Source organism: Balaenoptera musculus, chromosome 8, assembly GCF_009873245.2.
Source record: "Balaenoptera musculus isolate JJ_BM4_2016_0621 chromosome 8, mBalMus1.pri.v3, whole genome shotgun sequence".
In the NCBI taxonomy this organism is placed as follows: Eukaryota; Metazoa; Chordata; class Mammalia; order Artiodactyla; family Balaenopteridae; genus Balaenoptera; species Balaenoptera musculus.
Window position 1 is genome coordinate 97756733 of NC_045792.1, and position 27487 is coordinate 97784219.

Below are 27487 nucleotides of genomic sequence, written 5' to 3' on the forward strand. Positions count from 1 at the left end.
TTGAACGGATGTTCGGCGAAGGAGGGCAGAGCAAGCCAGGGTAGGGGCCTGGAGATCGAGACCCGGGAAAGGGCAGACTAGTGGGTAAGGGGTGTATGTGGAGGGGTGTCGGGGTTCCCCTCCTGGCTCGCCGCCGGCTCCCACCCGCCCACACCGTCCCAGCCGCAGCCACGCAGCGCCGCCTGCTGGGCACGCCGAGCACACGGCGCACACGCCTCGCACCCGGCGCACACGCCTCGCTTCCTCCGCCCGCCCCGCTTCTGTTCATCGCTTGTGATCAACTTCCACCAGACTGTACGGAAAGTCAAGGTCCGGGACAGAGATGGTAGTGAGACCAGGGCAAGGCCTCTGGGAACCCGTCCAACCCGTTGGTGGGTGCTGTCCAGTTCTGGTTTTGTATTTTGCGAAAAGGGCACAGTGCTGCAAGCCAGGAGTCTGGCTGGGCTCAGAGCAGGCAGGTATCTGCTGTGTGACTTTGTCAAGTCTCCAGACCCCTCTGGACATCTATAAAATGGGCGGGTCAGTCTGTTTTTTATCAACTCCTAAAGACAGTTTAAGACAAAGGGAGGGCTTATCTGTAATACTGTCTTCCAGGGCTAAAATTTGGGGGTTCTCCAAGGTTTTTTTTTTGGTGGGGGGGTGGATAAGGGTTTTGTGGTTACTCTCAGCCCTGAGAGGGCAGCAGAAAGTTGAGCTCATTATCTTGGAACCTCCTTTCTGCCGCTGATTGCCTTGGCAGACCTGTGGTTAGGACTCAGCAGTCAGAATGCCCAGGTTCCAAGCTCAGCTTCACCACCTACCAGCTGTGTGCCCTCGGGTCTGGTGCCTTAACCTGTCTGAGCTTTCCTCAATCTACGAAACAACCCGAAGACACCGACTTCTACAGTTAGGATGAAATGAGATACCTGTGTAGCTAGGACAGGCAGATCCTCAACAAATGTTAGTGGTCCCTCCCTGCCCCATCCCTCCATTCTGTGACTTTAAGGTTTATGTCCCAGGACAGAAAGAGATGTAGGAGTGGGATAAATAAGGTATAGCTTCCTGGAAGGTCCCTTGCCCTCAAAGACAGTGTCTTCCCTTGATGCAGGTAATTTTAAAGCCTCACTTTATTGCTAAAAGTAAATATGAACATAGCATAAAATGAAGCTCAAAATTTGCATGAAGTTTTAAGATAAAACACTATAAAGAATGTTACTTGCAACAGACCTCCCTCCAGGGATCCCTGGATAGGAAAGTTGGAGCGGCATTCCTTAGCATTCTTTCCAAAGCATCCTGCCCCTTATCCCCTGTAGGGAGAAAGGCCAACGTCCCGGATGTACCCCAAACCCTGAGAAGTGGCGGGCAGGAGCCGAGGGCAGGATCCGGACTCCCTCCAGACACTAAGGGCAGGGCATGGCTGAGAACAGGGAGGTGAGCCAGACAGCCACAGGTGGGCAGGCTGGCACTTCAGGTGTCCTACTTAATGCCCAGCTGAGCCTGGCTGAGGACGAGGGATGGGGTGTGGGAAGACACACCCCTCCCCCAAGACACAGGCAGGTACACACCAGCCAGTCTCTCACTTCCCTTTTTATTTCCTCTAAGATCTGCAAGCAGCAGCAGCAGCAGGGAGGGAACCCAGCCTCCAGCCTCAGGAAGGGGCTTACCGCCCACGCGGCAGCATTCAGGACGCAGCCAGCACCTCAGGCCCCTTTCCTCTGAGGGGCAGGGACTTTCATACCCACATGCACACACACACACCTGCACACTCTGGACACTGCACAGCTGAGATCTCGGGGGTCGCCTGTTCACTGATCCCACAAGCCCCCAGGAGGCAGCAGCAGGCCCAGAGAAAGGGCAGGGCTGGACCCCGGTCTCCTCCAATCCCAGGAGCAAGAAGGTCCAATCCTAGCACGGGGGACATCTTCAGTCAATGGAGCACTGCTTTGGGGATTTTTTTTTTTTTTTTTTTTTCCTTTTTAACAAGTCCCTACAAAAATAGAACTTCTCCTGGTATTTATAAATCCCCGGCGCCTGGCTCTGTGCGGAGGTTACAGGTAGAAAAGCCACGAGGCACTCCCTTTGGCTGCTCAGGCCTTGACTGCCTGTCACCCAGGCCCCTCAGAGACCTAGGCAGTCACCTCAGGGCTGCCAAGCACCTTCAGGGGGCCCTCCCAGTGGGTGATGTACTCCCTCTGGAGCCGGGTGCGATAGTAGAAGAGGTAGCAAGGTAGCAGGAATCCCAGGAGTGAGAACAGCAGGAGGCCCAGATTCACCTTTAGGGCAAAGAGAGAGAGAGAGAGAGAAAAGAGAGTCAAGTGGGTACCTGTTCACCCTCTTCACCCTCAGGGATCCTCCTTAGCCTCCCACAGGGAGGAGAAGGCCGCCATTTTTAGTCCAGGTCCTGGGCCAGAAACGATAGACAGAGCTAGTACTTGCTGTGTGCAATCACTCTCCACCAGCATCTCACTGAATGTTCGGCAGCCTTATAAAGTGTCAGAGCCTGGTTTGAACCCCAGCTAATGCTGGTGCCCAAATGATCTGGTGCCGTCTGGGTAGCCTGGGCTGGGAACCTTGACCTTTGAGGGTGTTGGCAATGGGATCCCATTGGGAGTGGTGAGAAGAAGCTCCCAGGCAGTTAATGGCACTGGGGTGCAGCCTGGGATAGAAGGCCTGGGTCTGAGCCCACCTCCCGTGGGCTCGGACCCAGCGCACATCCCACCCTGCATTACTCACGGTGTGGCTCTGGGCAAGTCATCCTAATTCGACGCACCTCCTTCTCTGGGCCACTGTGGCAACGTTCAGTACAAAATACACGGTGCGCTTAGCACCTGGTGAGCACTTGGGAAATGGCAGCTGTCATTTCGTCATCATTCTGGCAGGAAGGTCTTGGGGAGTGGGTGGGCCCTCGAGGCAGATATCAGCTTTAGGGAGGTGAGGTCAGTTCGATGTAAGGAAAAACCTTTCCAACAAGACCAACAGCTGCCTCCTTGTACAGGACCGGCACCCCATCGCTGCGGGCGTTTGACTAAGAGGGTCTGGAGGAGCCCCTTTCTAGGGGCACCGGAGAGAAGATCCCTGCATCGGGTGGAACTGGACTGGATCAGGACTGGGCCACTGTACAAATCACCTGGGAGCTTCCTGGGCCCAGGCCAAGAGATGCTGATTCAGTAGGCTGGGGAATCTGTGGGCGGGTCTGATGGCCAGCCAGCTTGGGAACCCCCTGATTAGAGACCTCCAAGGTGCCTCCTGGCTGAGATAAGAGCGAGGGATTCCATCACATACAAGAGCCCCCATCCTCAACTCCTTGGGTGCACCCAGGAAGGGGGATTCTGTTGCCCCCATGCCACCCCACCCCCCGACTTCTCACCCAGAAGGGCTCTCCTTTCAAGGGTCCCACCATGGCCATGAAAAGCGGCTGCTGGAGCAGGGCGAACACAGCACTGATGAGGGACTGCAGGCCCGTCAGTGTCCCAAAGTGGTTGGACGGGTACCTGTCAATGAGAAGAGGGAGGGCGAGCCGTGAGGGGCGTGGTCCTTCCAGCCCCACCCCTTGTCCCGTCCCTCCCTAGATATCACTCTTTGTTAGCCAGGCAGGGCAGAGCTTAAGAATTCAGGCTCTCTGCATGTGCCCTGGCCTCGAGGGTGTATGCTGTGACTTCACGTCTACTGAGCTGGTTTCTGACACCTACTGTCTGTGTGATAACAGCAAGTTCCTCAACCTCTCTGAGCCTCACTTCCTTCCCTAAAAACAGGGATAGCACTAACCTCGCTGGGCTGTTTGTTTATTCTTTTAACACATATTTATTGAGCTCCTATTATGTGCCAGGTACTGTTCTAGGTGGGTGGAGATACAGCAATGAACCAAACAGACAAGGAGGTGGCATTCGGGCGACGGGTGGGGGGTTGGGGGGCGGCGTGCAGGTGGTCGTCACACAACAAGCAAGAGAAATGCACCATTGGGACTTCCCTGGCGGTCCAGTGGTTAGGGCTGTGTGCTTCAACTGCAGGGGGCACGGGTTCGATCCCTGATCTGGGAACTAAGATCCCGCATGCCGGGCGTGGCCAAAAAAACAAAACAAAAACAAAAACGCACAGTGTGTTAGAAAGTGGTAAGTGCTATGGAGAGAAGTTCAGCAGAGGGAGGGGGGTGAGTGTATCTAGGGCGTTGCGACTGTAGACAGGACGGCCCACAGAGGCCACTGAGACAAGGACAGCTGGGGAAAGGCCTGGAGAAGGTGAGACGGCTGGGAGCCTTGCGGCTATCTGGAGGAAGCACGTGCCAGGAAGAGGGGACAGCAAGTCCAAGGGCCCTGAGGAGGGAACACACATAGGGTTTCTGTGGCATGAGGCAGCAGTGTGGGAAAAGGGGGAGAGCGAGGTGGGGAGGCGAAGGAAGAGGTCCCTGGCGGGAGTGGTGGCCAGACCCTGTAGGGCCTTTTAAGCCATAATGAAGCCTTTGGCTCCTTCTCTACGTGAGATAAGACGGGCAGTCGCGGAGTGACGTGAAGAGACTTATGTCCTAACAGGTGTCTCCAGCTCCTGTGTTAAAAATACGGAGGGAAGCAAGGGCGGACGCAGGGACGGTCAGGAGGCAGCGGCAGTAATCCGGGCCAGGCGGTGGCACCGCTGGAGATGCTCGGAAGGGCAGGGTTTGGAGCCTGTGGCATGTGGCGTGGGCAGGCTCACTGGTGGTCTGGGTGTGGACTGTGAGGAATGGGCGAGTGGAAGCAAGGACGACTCCAAGGTCTGGCTGGAGCTGCCCTCTGAGGTCTGAATGCGGGCGTGGGGTCAGCATCTCCCGCCACGCCCACGATGGAGTAATAAGCGCTCCGGGACAGTTACTCCATCAAACGCCGGAGAGACGCTCAGCCGTGGAAACCAGAAGGAAAAGGGAAAAGGGAACAGGGCCAGGGGGGTGGGGTAGGGTAGGGGGTTGCTCGACATGAAGCAGGAAAGTCAGGAGGCAAACGAGACTGCTGTCTGGAAGTTTCGACAGGGCTGGCACGGGGAGAGAGGCCACTCCAGGGCCCGTTCCCGAGAGCAGACATAGGACCCAAGGGTCATGCAACCAAGGATTTCAGCTGCCCCTAAGGGAAGACGTTCTGACAGGGGGGGTCATCCCGCAGTGGGGCGGGCTGCCTTGGAGGCAGTGAGCTCCCTGTCATTAGGGGGCGGGGCCGGGGGGGGGCAGCGAGCCAGACAGCCTCCAGAGCCCGGCCGGCCCTGACGCAGCAGCAGTCCAGGCAGGCCGCGGAAGGGTGCGCTCAGGGGGGCCCAGGAGCCCAGCTGACTCACACGGCTGCGTAGAGGCCTCCGCAGGCCGAGTGGTAGAAGCCTCGGACCATGGTGTGCAGGACAAAGGTCAAAAACTGAAACCAAAAAGAGAGCGGGGAGAGCTTAAGAGCAGCGTGGAGACAGGAGGAAGGGCGGTCACGGTGAGGAGGGGAACGGAGGCTGCACACGCCTGCCCCCTCGCCAACCCAACCTCCTACAAACACTACCTGGAGAACCCAGAAAACAGACCCAGAGGACGGGAGCCCTGCTTCCCGGAAGGCACCTGCCCGGGGTGAACCGTGCCTGGGGCGGCACTCTGCGAGGCAGGCAGAGCGGGGAGGATGGAAGTCGGTACCTGGAGGTGTAAGTTGTTGATGAGGCAGGTGATGCCGAAACCCACGAGCAGTAGGTTGGTCAGGGTGAAGGCGTTGATGGCATTGGTGAGCTTTTGGATCTTGCGGTAGCGTGGTCTGACGGACTTGGTGGCCACCCCGTCCCTGAGGAGAACAGGCCGTCACCGGCCGCTGCCCCGACCTCCTCGGCAGCCCTCCCCACCCCTGGGTTCTCAGCCGGGCCCCTCCCCTTTCAGGGTAGCAGAAAAGGGAGAAAGTCATTCCTCCAGCCCTGCGTTTCTCAAAGCGTGGCTCCCCCAGCATCATCTGGCGCTTTTCTTTAAAATGCAGGTTCCAGGGCCTTGCCCCAGACATCAGAATCTCGGGCGGTGGGCCCTGGAATCTGCATTTGGAAAACTAGCTCCTATTTCATAAGCACACTGAAGTCTGAGAATCGAGGATGGGAAGGAAGGTGGAGAATGGGAAGCTCTCACACCACCTCTCATCAGAAGCCCCCACAAAAGTGTCCCTGCCCACCAGCCTAGACAAAAGTAGATGACACTCTAGGGACAGCCGCTTGGCCCCTGACTGCCCAGCAAGCCCCTCCCTCTAGCATAATCAAGGGCTCTGAGGCTGGCCCAAAGGAGAGGTCAGCAGGCTGAGACAGATGAGGACAGGCCGCCCACTGGTCCGAGAGAAGGGCCCTGCTGATGGACCATGGCCGTCAGAACAGAGCGTAGAGGAGGAAGACTGGGTACCAGGGCCAGGGTACCACTGGTGGGGAGGGAAGCCACATCCTTAGATGACTTCTCTCCTAGTCTCCCTCTCCCATCCTCTCAGGACAAACAGGACCGTTTGGATCAACACAAAAAGAACACAAGCAGTCAGAAGACCTTCGTGCAAGACCCAGTGGTGTGGGACTTCCCTGGTGGCGCAGTGGTTAAGAATCCGCCTTCCAATGCAGGGGACACGGGTTCAAGCCCTGGTCCGGGAGGATTCCACATGCTGTGGAGCAACTAAGCCCGTGCACCACAACTACTGAGCCTGCGCTCTAGAGCCCACGAGCCACAACTACTGAGCCCACGTGCTGCAACTACTGAAGCCCGTGCGCCTAGAGCCCGTGCTCCGCAACAAGAGAAGCCACCTCAATGAGAAGCCCGCGCACCATGATGAAGAGTAGCCCCGCTCTCCGCAACTAGAGAAAGCCCGCGTGCAGCAACGAAAACCCAGCGCAGCCAAAAATAAATAAATAAATAAAATGGGGGGGGGGGGGGCGGAAAAAGACCCATTGGTGGTCTCCAGCCCACAGGACGGCCCCGATGATCCCCGCATCCTGCATTCACACCCTGGTACAGTCCCCTTCCACAAGGTTCCAGAGTTACTCTGTGTGCCTATAGAAGACAACCTCACTCGTGAAGACAACCTCACTCGTGTATGTCACTTCTGAGATGACGTCATGAAAGACCTTGTAGCTTCTGTCCTGGTCTCCCTCCCTTAGCTGTCTTGCTCTGGGGCCAGCCAGCTGCCATGTCATGAGCAGACTATAGAGAGGCCCAGGTGGGGAGGAACCGAACCTCCTCCATTGGGCACACGAGTGAGCTTAGAAGTGACTGGCCAACCCCAGTCAGTACTTCAGATGACTGCGGCCCTGGCCAACAGCTTGACCACAACCTTATGAGAGACCCTGCTATGGTCTGAATGTTTGTGTCCTCCACAAATTCTTATGTTGAAATCCTAATGCCCATGTGATGGTATTAAGAGGTAGGGCCAGGAATTCCCTGGCGGTCCAGTGGTTAAGACTCCAAGCTTCCACTGCAGGGGGCCCGGGTTCGATCCCTGGTCAGGGAAGTAAGATCCCACAAGCCGCGTGGCATGGCCAAAAGAAAACAACAACAACAACAACAAAAAATAGAGGTAGAGGTAGGGCCTTTGGGATTGACTTGTGCCCTTATAAAGAGGCCCCACAGAGCTCCCTAGGTCCTACTATGTGAAGACACAACGAGAAGTCTTCCACCCAGAAGAGGACCATCTCCTGACCATGCTGGCAACCCGATCTCAGACTTCCAGCCTCCAGAACTGTGAGAAATAAATTTCCATTGATTATAAGCTACCCTGTCTGTGGTATTTTGTTATACCAGTCTGAACAGACTCAGACAGACTCTGAGACAAAACCACCCAGCTAAGTCATTCCCAGACTCCTGACTCTCAGCAACTATGAGATGATAAATGTTTGTTGTTTAAAGATGCCAAGTTTGGGGGTGATTTGTTATACAGCAATAGATGTCTAATACACCAACTCTATCTCTTTCTAACCGTAAGAAGGCTTTAGAGTGTACTCTTTATAACAAAGGTTCTGGAACCTACTACTAAATGCTGTGTGATCTTGGGTAAGTTAGTTAACCTTTCTGTATCTCAGCTCCTCATCTGTGAAACGAGGATAATAATGTAGGTACCTACCTCAGGGAGCTGGTGCAGGACTAAAGAGGACAATGCAAGTGCCTAGTGCACAGTCAGCATTTGATGTCAGCTATACTTATCATCAAGCCAGCCAAGCCCCCTCTTAGTGTCAGTTTCCTCATCTGTAAAATGGGGATGTACCCCTTCCCTCCCAGGGCTCCTGGGAGAATGAAGTAAGATGCTGGATGTGAAAGCACAAGGCTGTCACCACCCCCGGGCAGGTCACCTAGCAGTGGGGGTGTCCACGCAGTCCTTGATTCGCCAGTCCATGACGTAGCCAATGAGAGGGCAGGTGAGAAGGCACGACAGCTGCATGGCCCCAAAGACGGACGAGTAGAACTCAACTGGGCAGGGCAGGAAGAGAAGTGGGGTCAGGAGCTGACATGACAGATGCCAGCAGCCTAGTGGGCACTGTCACCCACGTCCAGCAGAGGAGAGAAAATGCCAAAATCACCTTCCTTTGACCCCCAAATTCTTAGATCCCCAAAAGGCCCAGGGTGACGAGGGTGGGTCCAGGCTCCCCCCACTGCAGGCAGTGGCGGGATGGGTGTGGGCAAGGACCCGAGCTTTTGTCCCCCTACCTGTCTCTGTCACCCTTTGTTTCAGGTCGTCCGTCTCTGTTGGGGGTGGAGGGGGAAAGCCAGGGTGAGAGGAGCTCAGCCAGGGTGACCCCCTGCACCTCCAGCCCCCAGTGGGCTCGGCTGCACCTCACCATGCTCCTGGCCTCCAGACACGATGTACTCCAGCATCTTGTTCATAGCGGCCATGTAGAAGATGATCCGCAGCTGGGTCATGCCCATGGTGAGAAGGCTCCACAGGAAAATGGGGGAGCAGAGGCTCTTGCGCAAGGGCACAGACTCTGGGGAGACAGCAGGAGGTGCCCCTGAGCCCTAGATCTTCCATTTGCCTCTGCGTGTCCCAGCTGATGCAGTTCTAGCAGAGGCTCTGACGCTGTGACTTCAGCGAGGGATCGGTTTCTTCAAAAGCGAGAGTTCAGCCTTACTGGCCTCCAAGTTCTTGCCCGGCTCTATAACTATCTCACTAGAGCATTTTCTTTTCTTTTCTTTTCTTTTTTGGCCACGCTGCATGGCTTGTGGGACCTTAGTTCCCCAGCCAGGAATCGAACCCGGGCCCTCGGCAGTGAAAGTGTGGAGTCCTAACCACTGGACCACCAGGGAATTCCCCCACTAGAACATTTTTCAGGTGACCTCCAGGTGTGTACCGTAGGCTTGGTGTGGTAATAATAACTCGAGCTACTATTTATTAAGCACTTGCTATGTGCTGCACACTTGACAGGTATTATCCCATGTAATCAAATTGTACAACAACCCTATCTTCAGCACATTCTACAGATGGGGAGACCGCAGCTCAGAACGCTCAGTGACTTGCCCGAGCTCATGGGGCTGGAAGGCGGGATGCAGGTGGGATAGACTCAGCTCATGCCTGTAACAACTCTGCCATGGGAGGATCGGCAGTGGGGATCAGACTCATAACTTCACAGCATTTGCAGTTTGCAAAGAGCTTCCGCGTCCCTGTCTTCATTCAGTCCTCACAACTAACTTCCCTGTGAGGCGGGTGTTCTTAGTGCTAGTTTAAGAGACAGGGAAAGTGACAGCAGGGTTAAGTGATCTACCCAAGTCACATGGCCTGTAATTGGGAAGCAGGACTCCAACCCCCACCTCCTGACGCCCAGGCCCGTCGTCCTTCCACTAATCACAGAGGTGTCACCTTGCAAAGTGGCCCAGGCAGAAGGCAGGTGCAGCTCCTCCTGTGGCCAGCAGGAGGCGCCAACCAACCAGGTGTCAGAGGACCCAGACTGAAGGCTGGCTCACCTGCGGTATCTGATGCAAGAGGCTTGGAGGTTGCAGGGAGCCCTGAGGAAACCAGCCCTCCCACAGGCCTGGACACCCTGCCCCGTTCTGCAAGCTGCCCCTCCCTCATCCCAGAAATCTCACAGAGTACCCCTGAATCTGACCTTCCCAGAGTTCCCTGAGCTTTGATTTGGCCCCATTCTAGACACAGGGAGTGTGCCCACCTCTGTGAGGGGGTGTTGTGAGAACTGAAGAGGGGAGAATGAGCACTTGGGCACAAGTGCTCGCTACGCGCAAGGACCCATCCTCTCCGTCCCCCAAGGCTGGCACCTCGACCAGACACTCACTCTCAGCAGACTTTTCTGAGGTGTCACGAACGTCCTGGGACGAGATGAAGCTGTCTGTCCCCTCCTCCAGGCTGGGGGCCTTCTGGCTCAGCCGCTGGCCCACGGTGGTCACATAGGTGTAGAAGCGGTCACCTGTCACCTTGTGATCCAGGGCCAGCCCTCTGAGCTTGATCTTCTCCCTGCCAGTAGCCAGGCCACAGCACGTGGGAACCAGCCACACAGAGCCCCCCTTCAACAGCCTGCCTCTAGGGGGTGCCGTCCCAGGGGTGCCAAGCCCCCCCTTTAACCAGCACTGACATGCCCACTGACAAGCTCCCAAGGGCAGGGCTTGTGTCTGTGTGTCTCAGAGCCCGGCCCAGGGGCCAGCTCAGCACACACTAAGTGAGGGATGGATGAGCCATTTTCCACTTGGGCTGTAGCCATGGAGGCAGCATTAAGAACCCAAACTCTGGGGTGGGGGGGGCAGTGGGAGGGATAAATTAGGAGGTCGGGATTAACATATACACACTACTATATATGAAATCGATAACCAACAAGGACCTACGGTATAATACGGGGAACTCTACTCAATATTTATAATAACCTATAAGGGAAAAGAATCTGAAAAAGAATATATACATATAATAAGAATATAATGTATATAAAGAATATAATGAATAATAAATAATAAAGAATATAATGTATAATTATAATATAATATAATAATAAAAAATATAATGTATATTATATAAATAATAAAGAATATAATGTATATTATAATATACATATAATAAGAATATAATAAGAAAAAGAATATATACATATATATATATATATGAATCACTTTGCTGTACACCTGAAACTAACACAGCATTATAAATCAACTATACTTCAATAAATTAAAAAAAAAAAAAAAAAAAGAACTCAGACTCTGGAGTTCTGATTCCAGCCTTAGATTCACCCCTCCCCTCTTCAGTGGTATGACCTTAGGAAAGTCACTTTGTTCCCCGTGCCTTTGTTATGAATGGAGTTAGTAACAGAACCCACATCACAGAGCTGATCGAGAATGAGGGCTGAGCACAGTGCCTGGCACACAGGAGGTGCTCCATCAGCATCAGCTATTTGACTGGCACCCTAGGTGCCTGGTTGTGGAGCATCACCCCAGTCCCCTGGGGAACTGAAGGGGGCGGGGGTAGGTAAAGTTGGCATTCAGGTTGCCCCACAAAGGGTGGGATTTCATTCCTCTGTATCCCCCCTTTCTGGGTCCCCGTAGCACATGGCACTATCGCAACGGTCCCTCCTACTCTGAACCCATCCTCCAAACCTGGACAGAAGAAGACAGTCCCCACGGTTTGGCTGCCTGCTTTATGCCTGACCTACTCAGAACACCTGCAGGTGGGTGGGATCAGGCCTACCGTTCAGATGAGAAAGCGGAACTTGGAAAGCTCAGATGATCGGCAAATCTTGGTTTCTGAGTCCACAGCTGCTTCTGTCCCTCACACCACCACACCCCGGCCTCCAGATCTGCAGCGGGGCAGTCCCCCTCCCACCCCACACCCCCCGGTCACTCACTTGTAGTTGACTTCCTCCGGCGAGGGAAAGGCTTCACTCGGCCAGTTGAAGGCACAGTTCAGAAAGATGAGGCAGGCCAGGCTTGACCAGGTGAACATGATGATCATGAAGGACACGCCGGCATCATAGATCAGCTGTCGGGGGAGGGGGTGGGCCATGGAGGAGGCTGCCCAGCCCCAGGCCCGCGTCCTCCAGCTGGAGGTAGAACCCAGGCCCCAGAGGCCTTAGAGAAGGTCTCTTCTACCTCATTCCTTGTACCCAATTTGCAGATGAAGAAACCAAGGCCAGAAGTTAAGAGTTGGATCTAGAAGTCCCACCATCCTCTTCCTTTCTCACCCCAGCCCCCCTCAAGAGGTGTGAAATAGTTCGCACACGGTGCCGAAGGGGCTGACCACAAGCTCAAAATGTCTTTGAAATCTCAATTATTATCTTAAAAAGACACACCAATGTTTGACTCCATACACATGTTTGTTTTCACATGAAAGTCATTTCATTTTATGTACAAGAGAGGACAATGAAAGCGCCTAACCATGTTTATTCTGCCCCTTCTGGGCACCCTCCCTGGGGGAAAGACAAACCCAGTCTGAGAAGCCTTATCTCACCTTGCACAGGTGTGACAACTGACAGGGGAGGGGCGTGTGCAAGCACTCTGCCCACAGCCTCCCAACCCCAGGACAAGCAGGTTCTGTATTGATTGGGATTCTGTGCCGACGTAGCAACTGCTCTAGTGAGGAAGCCAGGCATGCAGAAATGTCCTGCCTGCCACCCTCTGCCTGGGATGGCTGCTGTCTGCCCTCCACTCAGGCTCCAAGCTTCAGTGCTGCCTGGGAAAACTGCTCCTCCTGGGCCTCAGGCTTTGGGGCTCTTTCTTCCCCGGGAGCAGGACAGAACTTCAAAGGGCCACACCCGCAAAGATCTGGCTCCTCAAATCCCACTGCCTTAGTCACGGGAAGGGAGACCCCCAGCCTCCAGGCCTGCTCCTACCTGAACAATTGTTGGTCACCCCCATCAGTGTGCTCTCCACCTCCTCTGGCGACGGATGCTGAGCAAGTGCCTTCTAAACCAATAAATTAACTGCCCAAGGCAGAATCTGAGGAGCATGGTGCGGCCCAGCTGAAAGGGTACTTTGATATCAGAGGGAGGAAAGAGGCCCCAAACTTGCCCAGAGCTAGAACTCAGGCCTTCCGGCTCTAGGTCCACCAGGCTGAGCTGTCTAGGAGCTGGCCAGGCCTGGACTAGCTTGGTGACCTTGGACCCAAGTCATCCAGCCTCTTCAGGGCTGGGGAAGGAGATGTGGCCTGAAAGGTGGGGTGAGGCCAAAGAGTCGAGGGCCTTGAAGGCAGGTGAAGGGGCTGGGCTTGATTCTGTAGGCGAAGCAGAGTGGGTGGATGAGCTAGTCCTCCATCTAAGGTCATTCTGGAAGTCACGTGAATGACAGCTTAGAGAGGGAAAAGCTTGGAGGCAGGGAGATCAGCTGAGAAAGCACTGGCCCAGGAGGGAGGATGAAGGCCTGGACAGAGCAGCAGAGAAGTCAGACCCACTGGTCCACAGCAGCACCTGGGCTCTTCCCACGATGCCGCAGCGCTTTCCCCTGCCGTGGTGGGAGCTGACCTCCGCCTGGCAGGAAGTAGGTCACCAGATATACTATGCACCCAGCCCCACCCAGTTCTTGTGTCAAGGCAAAAAGGCCAAGCGACCTCACTGACCACCACCTGCCCACTCCCCAGGCAGCTCCGTACCTTGATTCCCGGGTACGTGATGGCAGAAGAGGCATAGGAGCCGATCATGAGGGCCATGAAAGTGGAGCGCAGGTTCCCAAACATGTTGGGCAGCTGAGAGAGGAGAGAAGTGCCAGTGAGCAGGGAGACCCTGACACCTGCCCAGGGCTCCCCTTTCTCCGCCCGAGCAAGCTTGGAAGCTTCTAGCCCAGTAGTCCTCAACGTGAGCTCCAGGAACACCAGCCCCAGAGTCGCGACAGAAAAGTTCTAAGGCAAAATCAATGTCGGAAACCTGGCTATACTCCCCTCCCACACAAAGAAGTGCCCACAAAGAGAAATTTTGTTTAACCCCATGGTTTCCCAAGCTACTTATTTATGGAACCCCTTAATCATGACTCGCCTCTTAATAACCCATGGGTTAGGTGTATAAGAAACACTGATCTCTTACTTTAAAATGTATATCTCAGAAATAACTAAATTTCCTTGTCAATTGCATTATTATGAACTTTCATCAAATCTTTAACCGTGGTCATTTTAAAGTCTTTTGTCATTTACAGACAGTTCTGGGTGTACTCTGATGCTTTTGCAAATATGTTCCTATAAAAGGGTTTCATCTTCAAGGAATTCATGGAAAAGACTCTGACAAGTACAGGTTTCTGGTAACTGACTGTACTGCTGAACTGAATCAATAAGCATTTTCAGAACTCTAATGAAAAACTGATGAACTCATAAAAGTGCTAACAAAAGATCAAGATAAAAAAAAATTAATTACATGGGACTGAGTGAACTGATGAGGATGATTATAATTTTTGTGACTTTCTGTTTGAATTAAAGAAAAAAAAAAAAAGAAACACTGATCTAGAGCAACTCTGACAGATGAGAACACAGAGGCCTGGAGCGGGAAAGGAACGTACTCGAGCTCACAGAGCACGTTACTGACTTTCTCCCCTGTCCTGGCCGTCTGAGTCCTATCCCAGAACCCAAGGCTGTGACCATGGCTGGCTCTGTAACAGGATGGTGCCCCTTAACCTTCTCGGTGGCCCCAGAGGCCCCCAGTCCATGGTTTCTACTGAGCCAGGACAAGTAACAGGACGACTAGGGAGGTGAGGGTGGGAGTAGGGGGGAAACAGGGCCAGGCCAGGTGTCCAGAAGATGAGGCTCTGACCAGCAGGGCAGGCCCAGAATTCCTACCAGTAGCGAACTGACTGTGTGTTCTACTCTCTGGCCTGAGCCAGGCCCTCAGGGGAGGGGAAAGCAAAGTCACACAGCCCTTTGTGTGCTCCCACCTCTCCCTCCTCCCCCCAGTCAACAGATCCCACCGCTGGAAGCGTCTTAGATGCCATACAAAGCTAAAACCCTCTCCACAGAGGGAAGAACTGGGGTCCAGAAGGGGATCTCAAATAGCTCTGGAGAGGAAGGCGAATAAACACGGAGAACTGACCCATCAACCTCCAAGCGGCTAGGAAAAACAGCTGGGGCCGGCCTGACCCCCTGGCACCCTGTCCGTGCGAGGCAGGCTGCAAGGACGCCACGGAGAAGCTCTAGGGCCGGGGGGAGCGGCGGGGGCCTTGGCGCCCCTCACTACCCGCCGCCAGGGTCCGAGAGCGCTGTCTCCGCCCAGCACGGCCTAGGCCGGCCTGGCTGAGCCGCCTGGGCGCTGGCCGTGCTGGCTCGGATCTGTCCTGGCCGGCGAGCACCTAGGCCCGGGGGCGGCACCGGAGCCGGGGGCGGGACCGGAGCCCGGTCCTGTCATTGGTTGGAGATTACGGTGGCGGAGCAGGGGGCGGGCTGCGGGCGGAGAGCCCCCTAGGCCCCAGGGCAGGATTCAAGGTTAGGCCCCGGAGGGCAGGGGAGAGAAAGGCTTTAGGGCCTTGAGCAAAGGTGCGCAGCGTGGAGAAGGGGCTGCGGAGGGAGGCGGGGATGAAGGGGTCCGCTTCCTCAGAAAGTTGTGAAATGTCCTGGGCTGGAATTAAAGGCGGTTGCTGGGCGAGGTGACATTCAGCCAAAAAACACCCAGTTTGGCGGTCAGGCGGCCCTCCTCTGAGATAAACAGCCCGAGGCTGGCCCGGCCAGGAACCCCTCCTCCCACCACACAAGCTGAAGCCTTTAACCCTTCTGCACACTCACTCTTATATACACTTAGAGTAACACACGTCAAACACACATGCAAGAGATCAAGCCAGGTGAAAAAGCCCTTTCTGTAGGTCAAGCACAGTCAAGTGTCGGCAGTATCATATGGTTCAATCCAACACACTCACAAATACATCTACCTACCCATGGACAGCACCACATATACACAACGTGGCAAACACACACACGCCCACTGTCTCAAGCTGCCCACCGCCCTTACTTTCGCATTACCCAGTTTTATTCTTTCCAGCACTTATGACTAGGGATATCATTTATTAGTTTACTTGTTTTTAGGGTTGCCTGTTCCCCCAACTCCTGAATGTAAGTTCCAGAAAGGTGAAGCAGTTGTCAGTTCTTTCTGTGCTGTGGCCCCAGGACAGAGTTCAACAGATGTATGGGCTTGGGACACACACACACACACACACACACACACACACACGTGCATTTGATCTGCGTCCACAGGCCCTTCTCCCACCCTCACCCTCACTCAACTCCTGGGTGCCCTACTGCCAAGTCGGGACCTGTCATACTCACTGTGAGTGAAGAGAATGTTAGGCAGATGCCACCAAAACCATTCAGGGACAGCGCCAGGAATATCAACGGAGACAGAACTGGGAAGGGGAGAGGGATGAATGAGGCACTGGGGAGCTGTGGGAGTCTAAAGGCAGGAGCTGGGGTAACATCCACCTTCATCCCACCCATTCTTTTCCTGTGAGGGCACGAGAGGCCAGACATCTCACCTTTGGTGTCCCAAGAGGCCAGGGCCATGAGGGTGCACGATGCGGCGAAGCAGGCGCTGTGGGGATGCAGGGGAAGGGGGAGGGGCTGAACACTCTGTGCCTCCCCTCCCCCTGCAGCACCAGTCCTGCCCTGCAGCCCCCCCGAAAGCCCCTTCCAGTTCCCCACAGCCCAGCCACCTCACCTGCCAATCAGCCGCACGGGCCGGGGCCCGAAGCGGTCCATGAGGATCCCCAGCGGCAGGGTGGTGGCACTGAGCACGAAGGAGCCGATGGTGAAGCCCAGGTTGAGCATCTCTTCCTGCTGGTTACAGCTCAGCCACGGGGGCTGCGCATCCTGGCTGGTGTTGGTGGTGTTCTCAGCTGAGGAGGGGGAGGGAAAGGCAGCACGTGGCCGCGGGAGCAGCTGGGCACAGGAGAGAGGCCTGGGATCAGGGGTCCCGCACTCACGTCACACGCCTCTGCTTGGCTGCTAAGCAGGTGACTTTGGAATTATACCTACTCTGGTGGGGAAGGGGCTCAATAAACGGCAGCAATCAGTATCGGACCCAGGGAGGGTCATATACCCAATCTGAGGCCTCAACTAGCTCAAATGGAATAACGGACATCGAAGTATTTACCGAATTGAAATATTCACTCAGTGTCCAAGCTTAGGGGGTTGACGATCCCCAATAGGATCCACCCAATAGGATCCAATAGGAAGCACCCTCGAATCTGGGACAACATCAGTGGGTGATGCTCAAAGGATGTAACAAGAATTCCCTTAAAACTTAGAGGACGCTACCCCGTAAATGACGTTCTGATAAAATAATAGCTAATATTTGTTGAGCATTTAACTGTGTTCTAGGCATGTTCTCAGCGGTCACTGTATTAACTCACGACAGCCCCAGGAGTCAGCTAATAAAGTATCCCCACTCTCCAGATAATGAAACTGAGGCGCAGAATCAGGACCAAGGCACTGCCCTCCAGTGCTCCTCTGGAAGTCCACCTCCGAGAAGACGCGTCCTCCAGGTAAAAGGCCAACTTGGAGTTGTGTCAAGTTAATGAAAAAGGCTGGTGGCGTGGGAAGGAGGCGGGTTTCACTTCACCCAATGCTCAGTGAGTCACGAGGTGGCGGCTCCCCTGCCTCCTACTTGTTACTTAGGCATCACTGCCAAGGGCAAAGTCAGGGTGCACCTGGAAGGTGGACAGACCAGGGTCTGAATTCCCACCACCATCCCTACTAGCTGTGCAACCTTGGACAAATAACTTCCTCTCTTTGAGGCTCAGGCCCCTTGCCTGTAAAAAGGAGCAGAGAACGCCTAACCCAGGCTCCTTAGGAGATTCAGTTGGAGAAGGGGAACGAAGAGCTTTGCACAGGGTCCTGGCCCAGAGAGGGTGTCCTGAAACAGCTGATGAAGGGGTAGATGATGGCCCCCTGGGACAGCCACGACGTGGTGAGCCTCTTCTCTAGGTGCCGGGGGTCTCACGGTGAATAAGACAGGAAGCTCTCAGCTCTCATGGGGCTTGTGTTAGATAATAAACAAGGAAACAAATGGACATTGATATAAAGAGTCACAGGTGCTATGAAGAGAACGAAACAGGAAGATGTGATAGTGCTGAATGCTGGGACGGGGAAGTATCTGCCCTCTGTGGTGACAGTGACCCCTGACTTCAGGTATCCAAAGGGCATTCAGGCGGCAGAAGGCTGACGTAAGGAAAGAAGAGAATGAATTCTTTTCAAAGCATGAGTGCTGGCTAACCAGAGGAGAGAGCCCCTTGGGCAATGGGGTACTCAGGTACCTGAAAGAAGGGGTTAGGGGTTTAGAGCACACAGCCTCTGGGGTTCAGGCTAGCCCCCCCCAAATTTAGTGATTTTCATCATCACTGTTCATTTCTCCACCAGGTTTGTCTGCACCTGTTCATTCAATCTACATACACTTAAGCGACATCTACTGCACGACAGGCACTGTGTTGGGACAGTGGGTAAAGCAGGAAGAAATGCAATGCTAATTTAGACCAGAGGCTACAAACAGGTGACCAGCAATGAACCCCACCCATATTTTGCTTGGCTTGCAAATTTTAATTGGGTGCCAGTTTAAAATCAGGAGTTCTCACCTAAAAATCCAGAAGTCTGGCTTCTCTTTAGTAAGTCAGAAGATCTGGCCATTGCTGGAGCTGAGTAGAGACCACTCCTTTTCACCAGGGCTTGCCCTCTCTAAGTCACCCACGTCCTCACCTCTTCATGAGCTCTCAGACATTCGCCATCTTATATCTGCCCTGATTGGCCCAATTATTATTAGGTTTTCTATTGAAGTATATTTGACACGCAATATATTAGTTTCATGTGTACAACACAGTAATTTGATGTTTGTATACATTACAAAATGATCACGACAGTAAGTCTAGTTACCCTCTGTCACCAGATGTACTATTACTGACTGTATTCTCATGTTGGACATTACCAGCCAATTGTTATTAACTGCCTGGCCCCTGTTGGCATCTGAGTTTGCAGGCCCTGAATTAGACACGGTCCCTGCTCCTAAGTCTTTCACAATCAAGTGACACTTTCCCTCACTAGCTCTCAACTAATTAATACCTACTTTGTGCCACGCTTTTCCATATAGTATATCATTTAATCTTCACAAAGTGAGTGTAATGATCCCCGTTTTATAGATCATGAGGCTCGGAGAAGCAAAGTAAGTCACAGTTACACAACTGCTTACAGGCAGGCCTAGATCCAAACTCAAGACCCTCTCCAAAGCCAACACTTCCCCGTTACCCCACTGGGCCTCTCTGTCCTGAACAGGGCAGCTTAGTAAGATTTCAAAGCCTGCGCTAGTGCTGGCAAGGAAATGTGTTCTTCTACTGGTGGCGAACTCCAGCCTAGTGTATGGCGAATAACTCAAGGTCAATTAATGCATTCACTTCTCTGGTTTAAATTGATCAGCCTCTTGTGAGTTTGACTAGTAAGAGCTAGTTCCTAAGGCCTGATGACTCTGAGTGGTTGGATAAAGCCAGACTTCTTTTTTTTTTGCAATGTACTTTTTATTTTTATTTTTTATTAATTTTTATTGGAGTATAGTTGATTTACAATGTTGTGTCAGTTTCTGCTGTACAGCAAAGTGAATCAGTTATACATATACATATATCCACTCTTTTTGAGATTCTTTTCCCATATAGGTCATTACAGAGTATTGAGTAGAGTTCCCTGTGCTATACAGTAGGTTCTTATTAGTTACCTATTTTATTTTTTAATATTAATCATGTTTTAATATTATGTTGAAATAATAATGTTTTGATATGTTGGATTAAATATGTTATGAGAAATTATTACAAATGTTTTTAATTACTTTAATTTTATTTATTTTTTCATATTTGTTCCCTTGTTTATTTTTTTAGAGTCTATTTCCTTTTCTCCCCCTAAATTGAAAGAAACAGTTAATATCAATAGCTCTTGCTACTTCTGTTTTTTTTTTGCATTAAAAAAATTTTTTTATTGGAGTATAGTTGATTTACAATGTTGCATTAGTCCTTATTAGTTATCTATTTTATATATAGTAGTGTGTATATGTCAATCCAAATTTCCCGATTTATCCCTCCCCCTCCCTTTCCCCCTTGGTAACCATAAGTTTGTTTTCTACATCTGTGACTCTATTTTTGTTTTGTAAATAAGTTCATTTGTACCTTTTTGTAGATTAAGCCAGACTTCTGAACCAAGAGGGAAGCCAAGCCAGCATGCAAAGACCTCTGTCCATGTCCGTTACAACAGGAGAGGTCTTTGACATCTAACCTCTCCCATTTTATAGACAACTGAAGCATGGGGTCCAACAGGGAAAACATAGGCAGTAAGTTACTGATAGAGGAGGGCTTAGAAGCCAGAGAAAATAGTGTTTCCCAAAGCGTGGTATGCACAGCATGTGTGCACTCAAGATGGGTTTAGAGGTACAGTTGACCCTTGAACCTCAGGGGGTTAGGGGCCTCAACCCTTCCCCCGTGCTTTGGAAAATCCACCTGTAATTTAGTCAGCCCTCCCTTTGTGGGGTCCCTCCGTATCTGCGTTTCTGCAGCTGCAGATTCAACCAGCCACGGAGCGTGTAGTCCTGTACTGTTTACTGTTGGAAAAAATCCTAAGCAGTTCAAACCCGTGTTCAAGGGTCAACTGTACAGGTAATGGTTTTTGATGTTTCATAGTTATTAGTTATTTGAATGTGTATCAAACACACATATACATATATGTAGGTATTAGAAATATATACGTATGATGTATGTGTGTGTGTGTGTCTGAGTAACATCAAACTCAAGGTTCCAAGAATATTACACATTTTTTTTTAAACAGGATCTTTAGTTTTATTTAATTTAATTAATTAGTTAATTATTTTTTGGCCACGCCGCACAGCTTTCAGGATCTTAGTTCCCCGACCAGGGAATGAACCCTCACCCCCTGCAGTGGAAGCGCAGAGTCCTAACCACTGGACCGCCAGGGAAGTCCCAAGAATATTACACTTTAAAATGAGGCTTTTTATTTTTTAAAAAGTGGATTGATTTAAAAGGAAGTATTAAGTAAATAATAGTACCTATGGCACACAGAAATGGCAAAATCATAAAGGTGAACTGCAAATGACTAGGTCTAGGAAACACGGGAGAGAGGATCATGGTTAAGCATTCTTCATGTCCAAATTCTGGCTCCACTAGCTGTGCTGCTGAAACTCAGAGGTTCTGTTTTCCCATCTGTGAAATGGGGATAGTGACTGCAGCCATGTAAAAGGTGGGCTCTAAGGACTGCTGCACACACACAATACTCACAAAATGATCCCAGGTCTCTGAGCCCTTCCTCACCATCCCCCACCCTTGCCCCATCATTCATTTTCCTGCAGCCACACAGCCACATTCACCAAAACACCCGCAGAACTGGGCTCTGGCTACTTGTCTTCTCTGTGACGGCACTCTCCCAGGGGAACTCTTAATCCTAAGGCCTCGAAGAAAGGTTCTGGGGCTGAATACTCAACTCTGCTCCTTATTTATTAGCTGTGTGACCTTGGGGAAATTACTTAACGTCTCTGAGCTTCAGCTTTCCCTTCTATAAAAAGATTTGTTGTGAGGACTAAAGATCTAACTAGCAAATAGTCAATGCTTGATGAACTTTAACTACTGTTTTATTATTTTGGCACTTATGCTGGATATGCAGTTGTGTGTGATAAGCTGAATTGCCCCTGCCTACTTCTGAGTAAGAGTCCTCTTTAGCTGTGATGCCCCAATAGGTGGGTCAACCATCTACCCCAGGGTGTACCTCAAAAGAGGGAAAGCAGAAACCTGAGAAGGCAGAGGGTGTGGCCAGGGAACCCCAAAGCCGACACTAATGAGCACCTCAGTAATGAACTTGGGACTTCCCTGGTGGTCCAGCGGTTAAGATGCCACGCTTCCATTGTAGGGGGCACAGGTTCAACCCCTGGTAATACAAAAATTAACTCCAAATGGATCAAAGGTTTAAATATAAAAGCTTAAACCTTAAAACTCTTAGAAGAAAACATAGACATAAAACTTTGTGACCTTAGATCAGGCAATGGTTTCTTAAACATGACACCAAAACACAAACGGCAAAAGAAAAGATAGCTTGGACTTCATCAATATTAAAAACTTTTATGCTCCAGACCTAGAAAACAAACTTACGGTTACCAAAGGGGAAAGGAGGGGAGGGATAAATTAGGAGTTTAAGATTAGCAGATACAAACTACTATAGATAAAATAGATAAACAACAAGGACCTACTGTATAGCACAGGGAACTATAGTCAATATCCTGCAATAAACCATAATGGAAAAAGAATATGTACATATATGTGTGTGTACATATATATATATGAATCACTTTGCTGCACACCAGAAACTAACACAACATTGTAAATACTTCAATTTTTAAAAAATAATCCAAAAAAAAAAGAAAACTTTTGTGCTCCAAAGGACACCATGAAGAATGTGAAAAGACAACCCACGGTGGGAGAAAAATTTTGCAAATCCTATATCTGATAAGGGACTTGTATCTACAATACAAAGAACTCTTACAACTCAATAATAAAAATAACCCAATTTAAAAATGGGCAAAGGATCTGAATAGATATTTCTCCAAGGAAGAAATACCAATGGCCAATAAATACATGAAAAAGGTGCTCACCATCATTAGCCACTAGGGAAATGCAAATCAAAGCCACAAAAATATAACACTTTATGTCCACGAGAAGGGCCGTAATAAGAAAGATAAACAATAACAAGTGTTGTCTAGACTGTGAAGAAACTGGAACCCTCCTACACTGCTGGTGGGAATGTAAAATGGCCCAGCCACTTTGGAAAACAGTCTAGCAGTTCCTCAAAATGTTAAACATAGATTTACCCTATGGCCCAGCAATTCCATATGGAAGGAAAGCATATGTCCACACAGAACTTGAACATGAGTGTTCATAGGAGCATTACTCATAATAGCCAAAAAGTGGAAACAACCCACATGTCTATCAACTGTTGAGTGGATAAATAAAATGTGGTAGCAAAGGACTTGGAAAGGAACCAAGTCTTGATACATTTGCCAACATGAATGAACCTTGAAAACATCATGCTAAGTGACAAAAAGCCCGTTACAAAAGATCACCTATTATAAGATGCCATTTATATGAAATGTTCAGAACAGGCAAATCTAGTTTTGTCATAGGCAAACCTGTAACAGAAAGTAGATGATTGGTTGCCTAGTGCTTGAGGGTAAAAGAACAGGTGGGGGGAGAGGTACTGCTAGTGGGTCCAGGGTGACTTTTTTTGGGTAGAGAAACTGTCCAAAAATTTGTTGTGCTAATGGTGGCACAACTCTGAATAAACTAAAAACCATTAACTGGTGTACTTTAAATGGGTGCATTGTAACGTATGTGACTTATATCTTAATCTAGCTCTTGTCCATATTTTTTAAAAGGTGGGAGGATGGGCAGCAAAAGGGAGGGAGTTTTGGGGATGATGGAAATATTCTAAATATTGATTGTGGTGACAGTTCCTGAGGTGTGTAAATTTGTCAAACCTCATCAAAACGTGTGATGTAAATTAATCTTCAATAAAGTTGATTAAAAACACAGGTGGAGAAGGCAGGAAGAAGCCGTCGGATGGGCAACGGCAGGCATCAAGGCCAGTAGGCGGCGAAGGGAAGGTCTCTCCAGCCTCCAGGGTAAGCAGCTCAGAGGGCACCTGGGCTCCTGGCGGCGAAGGGAAGGCCTCTCCAGCCTCCAGGGTAAGCAGCTCAGAGGGCACCTGGGCTCCTGGCCTCTATGGGCAAAGGGATCCCCCCACCCCTCTGTCTGGTTCTCTCAGCCACCCTGGAACACCCAGCGTTTCATCCCAAGCCAGCTCCTCCTGACCCAACCTGCCTCCCCTGGCCAGCGGCCAACTCTAATCTCCACCTCCTCAGGCCCCCCAGCACCCTGTGATCGGGGCCAGGAGATGCACGCGCATCCTCGGTGCCACCTGCTGCTTCCTTACAGATAAGGCTGGCGGGGGGAGGGGGGGGTTAGAGCAGAGTGGGTGCTGCCCAGAGATCAAGAGCACCCCAGCTCCACCCCGCTAAGGCAACGGTTTTCTCCCACAGCCAAGGCAGACGCCTGCAGGGAGTGGAGTTGAGGAGTTGGGAGAAGCTGGGAGAAGCCAGGAATGACCCTAACATTGATCAAGCACTGTTCACTCTCAGCACAGATATTACTCTTCTTCCCATTTTGCAGGCCGGGCGACTGAAGCTCAATGTTTTAGGGAACTCGCCAATGTCAGCCAGCTGCTAAAAGTGGTGGAAGCTGGGAGTCTAACCCAAGCTGGCCTTCTTCCAAAGCCTGTTCCACAGCAAGGAGGTTGGAGGAAGAGGATAAGGAGGGGAGGGAAGGGCCAAACTCCACATCCCTCGAGCTCCTTAGGCTGAGCTTGTCCGCACAGCTCTCTCCTTCCCAGAAAAGAAAGATACCTATCAGATCACGAGAGCCTCAAGTCCCAGACACCAGGAAGGGCGACTCCTTGCCTCCAGGCACCTGAAGACAGCAGGGATGTGGTTACCGCTCCCAAGGATTGTTAGAATTCTCACTCCTGCATCCAGGGCCCCTGATTCAAAGCCAAGGTGACCAAAGTGGAAAACAGGGACCATCCACATGTTGGGGCCTAGGGGAAATGAGGCGATTAACTTTGTACAGATGGTTACTTGAAGAGCTGGGGGCTCAAATGGCCTGGAAAAGGAGAAGCACACTGCCTGCCCCTCCCTTTACAATCAAATCCAGCTTGCAGGCTCTCCTTTGCCTCATTCAGCCTTACAATAGCCCTAGTAAGAAATCCCTCACCCAGCTAGTAGCTGCTGCACTTCTGGGAGTCTCCACCTTGCTCTAGACCTGAGGCTGCAAAGGGATCAGTCCCAGGATCTGGATGCCCGCAGGACACCTGGCGTTCAGTGAAAACTGGATTCGGTGAATGAGGTAGAGTGGCTCATTCTCTAGAGGAAGTTTGAAGAGGTCAAGAAGTGGGGCTGCCCAGTCCCTTGCGGAGTGCTCTGTCTTGAGAAGCCCGGCTTTCTGTCTCCTTGGCCACCTGTCCTTTGCCGGCGTCCACCTTCCCCCTCTGCTGCCCGTCCCGAGCCCCACTGGCCCCCTCTCGGGCATACCTGAGCACATGCTGGAATAGAAGCCCTCGTTCTTGAGCATGATCAGCAGGGAGCTCCAGCCCAGGAGCACCGCGGAAAAGAAGAGGTTCTCCAGCACGGCCGTGCACGCCATCCACCAGCGCCTCCGGTACGCCTCCTCCAGCGTGGGGGCCATACTGGTCGCAAGCCTGCCCAGGAGCAGAGCACTGAGCGAAGGGCCCAGAGGACCCAGAGGAGCATCCTGTATCATGGTGGCTCCCGAGACCCCTCGAGCCAGCCCGCAAGGGGGCCTTCATGGAGGCCCCATAGAGCCCTGGGCTTCCCAGCGGGTGCCGCCGAGCTGGCTCTGGGCGCACTGGCAGCGCCAGGGGCGCACGAGGCGCTGGGCTCCCGCCGTGTCACTATCAGAGACAAGGAAGGTCCTGTCTGTGCGCAACAGCTTCTTGGCGCGCTGCCGGGCTCTTCCACCCAGGCCAAGGCACGCAGAGCCCGGCTCCCGGGGACCAGTCCCGCACTTCCCCAAGTCCCCAAAGGTCAGCAAGGGGCAGGGCGCGCTCTGAAGCAACCGCTGGCCAGTATCCGGCCTCCCGCTCCAGGAAGGACCCCCAGAAGCAAGCAGGGGGAGGAAGGGGAAGTCTGATGTTAGCTCAAGGACACCCTCCCCTCTTCCTGTTGCCCCTATAAGACCACTCCTCTTCTCTGGGGCCGGGCTTCAGAAAGCCCTCCCCCTTTCCGCACTAGGCGACCCAAGTCCCTACAGTCTCTCGGTCCAAGCCGACAGCTGCCACGTGGAAGGAGACCCAGGCAGGCCCTCCAGCGCCCCCGGCGCCACCCACTCACACGGGCACCCAGCTGCGCGCCAGGGAACCAGCCCGCCCTCTCTCGCCCAGGGAGGGGGCTCGGGCACCCGCAGGAAGTCCGGCGGCCGCTGACTTTATAAGAGCAGTGGCGGCGGAGGGGCTGGCGGGAGGGTGGGTTTACCGGAGAGAGAAGGAGCCCGAGCACCCCCCCCCCCCCCCCCCCCCCCCCCCACCCCCTCCGCCTAGGCCACGGCCGCCGCCGCGGGAGGAGACGGGACGCGGGCGGCGCGGGGGCGGAGAGCGGCCGGTGAGACCGAGAAGAGCAGAGAGGAGAGGGACAGGAAGGGCAAGAGAGAAAGGGCGCGAGGGAGCGGAGGAAAGCACGAATGCCATCGCCGGAGGGCCTCAGTACTCTCATCTGTGAAATGGGGCTTTGCATTTAGGAGTTCCCGCTGGTCCGTTCGAACTCCGACAAGAGTGTTTCTCTAAACCGAGGCAGTGCAGCAAGAGAGGGCGCAGAGGGGCCAGACCAAAGCGGAAGGAGGGACGCGCTTGGAGAGGCGGGACCCACGGGCTCAGGTAACGGGTTTTTCTTGGGGAGCCTGGAAGTGTCGGTGGGAGCCAGCCGGGTGACTCTCAGAGAACGTGCAGCCCGGGACCCGGACCCCAGCCGCACCCGCTGCTCACCTCTGATCCGGGGCAAACGCGCCTCCTGTAGCCGCCGGCCGGTCGGGGAGCGGCGCGTGCACAATTTCGGCGTCCGGTGTCCGGCGGGCCCAGCTCGGAACCGCACCGGCGCTCGGGACTTCTCTGCGCGCCGGGTCTGGGCGGCCTCGGAGATTCTGCCGGACAGCCTGGTGTTCTCACCGCCTCGGTCCCATCGGAAGAAGTCGGGGAACGGGAACCCGGCGGGCGCCACCAATCCGCGAAATGAGGCTAGGACGAAGTGGATCGACGGAGTGAACAGTTGTACTTAAAACCGGCCGGGGCTGCACCCCGAGGTAGGGGCGGGGGCTCCCTTCCCTAACCCTCCCCCTAGGTCGAGTTTCACGAGCACGTGACTCGTCCTCTGGTCCCCAGATACTCTCCCCGGCACGCGCCCCTGCACCTAAAATGTCCACCCTTACTCCCTCCTCCTCCCCTCCCCCTCGGCCCCCCAGACGAATCGGGGCAGCGCCCTCTGTATCCTTGGTCAAAACAAAGAACAACTCGGCTGGAGCAGACTGACCGCGATGCAGGGCAGCCTTGGGTGGGGTTTTGAACTGTGCACTTGGGAGTAGAGTTTTCCGAGAGTCAGAATGACACGGGTTTCTTTGTGGAGTTAGATCGAGGTCTGAGAGTGGACTTGAAAACTGGCCTGGGTTATCTTCAGCAAGTTGCTTAACCTCTCTGAGCCTTGGTTTCCTCCTGTAAGTTCTCATAACAATAGTACCTACCTTACAGCAGTACCTACAATAGTACTGCGGAGAGGTGGGGGCTGGAATTGTGGGTTATGAGGCAGGTAAGTGCTCATCACAGCGCTTGGCACAAATAAGCATAATAAATGTTCACTGTTGTTGTTACTACTGTCACTATTATTATTTTAGAAGATGTGGTGATGGGATGCTTCCAGCCACTTACTGATTCCTGGTAAATCTCTCAACCTCGCAGAACCTCAGTTTCCTCATCTGTAAAATAGAGGGTGAACTGTGGTGTGGATTAATGGGATGAGGTCAAGGGCAAATAAATACAGA

The 27487-nt window shown here is 52.5% G+C and overlaps 1 protein-coding gene across 2 annotated transcripts; it reads right to left on the minus strand.

Moving 5' to 3' along the window:
• Window positions 1-1929: 1929 nt before the first annotated feature.
• Window positions 1930-27487, minus strand: SLC43A1 (solute carrier family 43 member 1). Of its 2 annotated transcripts, XM_036861782.1 has the most exons (15): window positions 26442-27487; window positions 24976-25142; window positions 16522-16699; window positions 16340-16395; window positions 16134-16210; window positions 13491-13583; window positions 11752-11885; window positions 10201-10379; window positions 8755-8901; window positions 8624-8659; window positions 8269-8386; window positions 5609-5750; window positions 5275-5348; window positions 3347-3470; window positions 1930-2252 (listed from the first exon to the last, which is right to left on the minus strand). In XM_036861782.1, the coding sequence occupies exons 2-15, from the start codon at window positions 25127-25129 to the stop codon at window positions 2106-2108; spliced, it is 1659 nt and encodes a 552-aa protein (XP_036717677.1). In that variant the 5' UTR covers window positions 25130-25142; window positions 26442-27487; the 3' UTR covers window positions 1930-2105. The 2 variants fall into 2 exon arrangements, with proteins under 2 accessions (XP_036717677.1, XP_036717678.1); XM_036861783.1 differs by lacking the exon at window positions 5275-5348.

Coding starts and splice junctions, on each gene's coding strand:
- SLC43A1 (XM_036861782.1), bottom strand. CDS start 25,129: ATGGCCCCCACGCTGGAGGAGGCGTACCGGAGGCGCTGGTGGATGGCG. Junction 8,902..10,200: donor CTCAGAAAAGTCTGCTGAGA/GTGAGTGTCTGG, acceptor CTGTCTCCCCAG/AGTCTGTGCCCTTGCGCAAG. Junction 8,660..8,754: donor GTCTGGAGGCCAGGAGCATG/GTGAGGTGCAGC, acceptor CACCCCCAACAG/AGACGGACGACCTGAAACAA.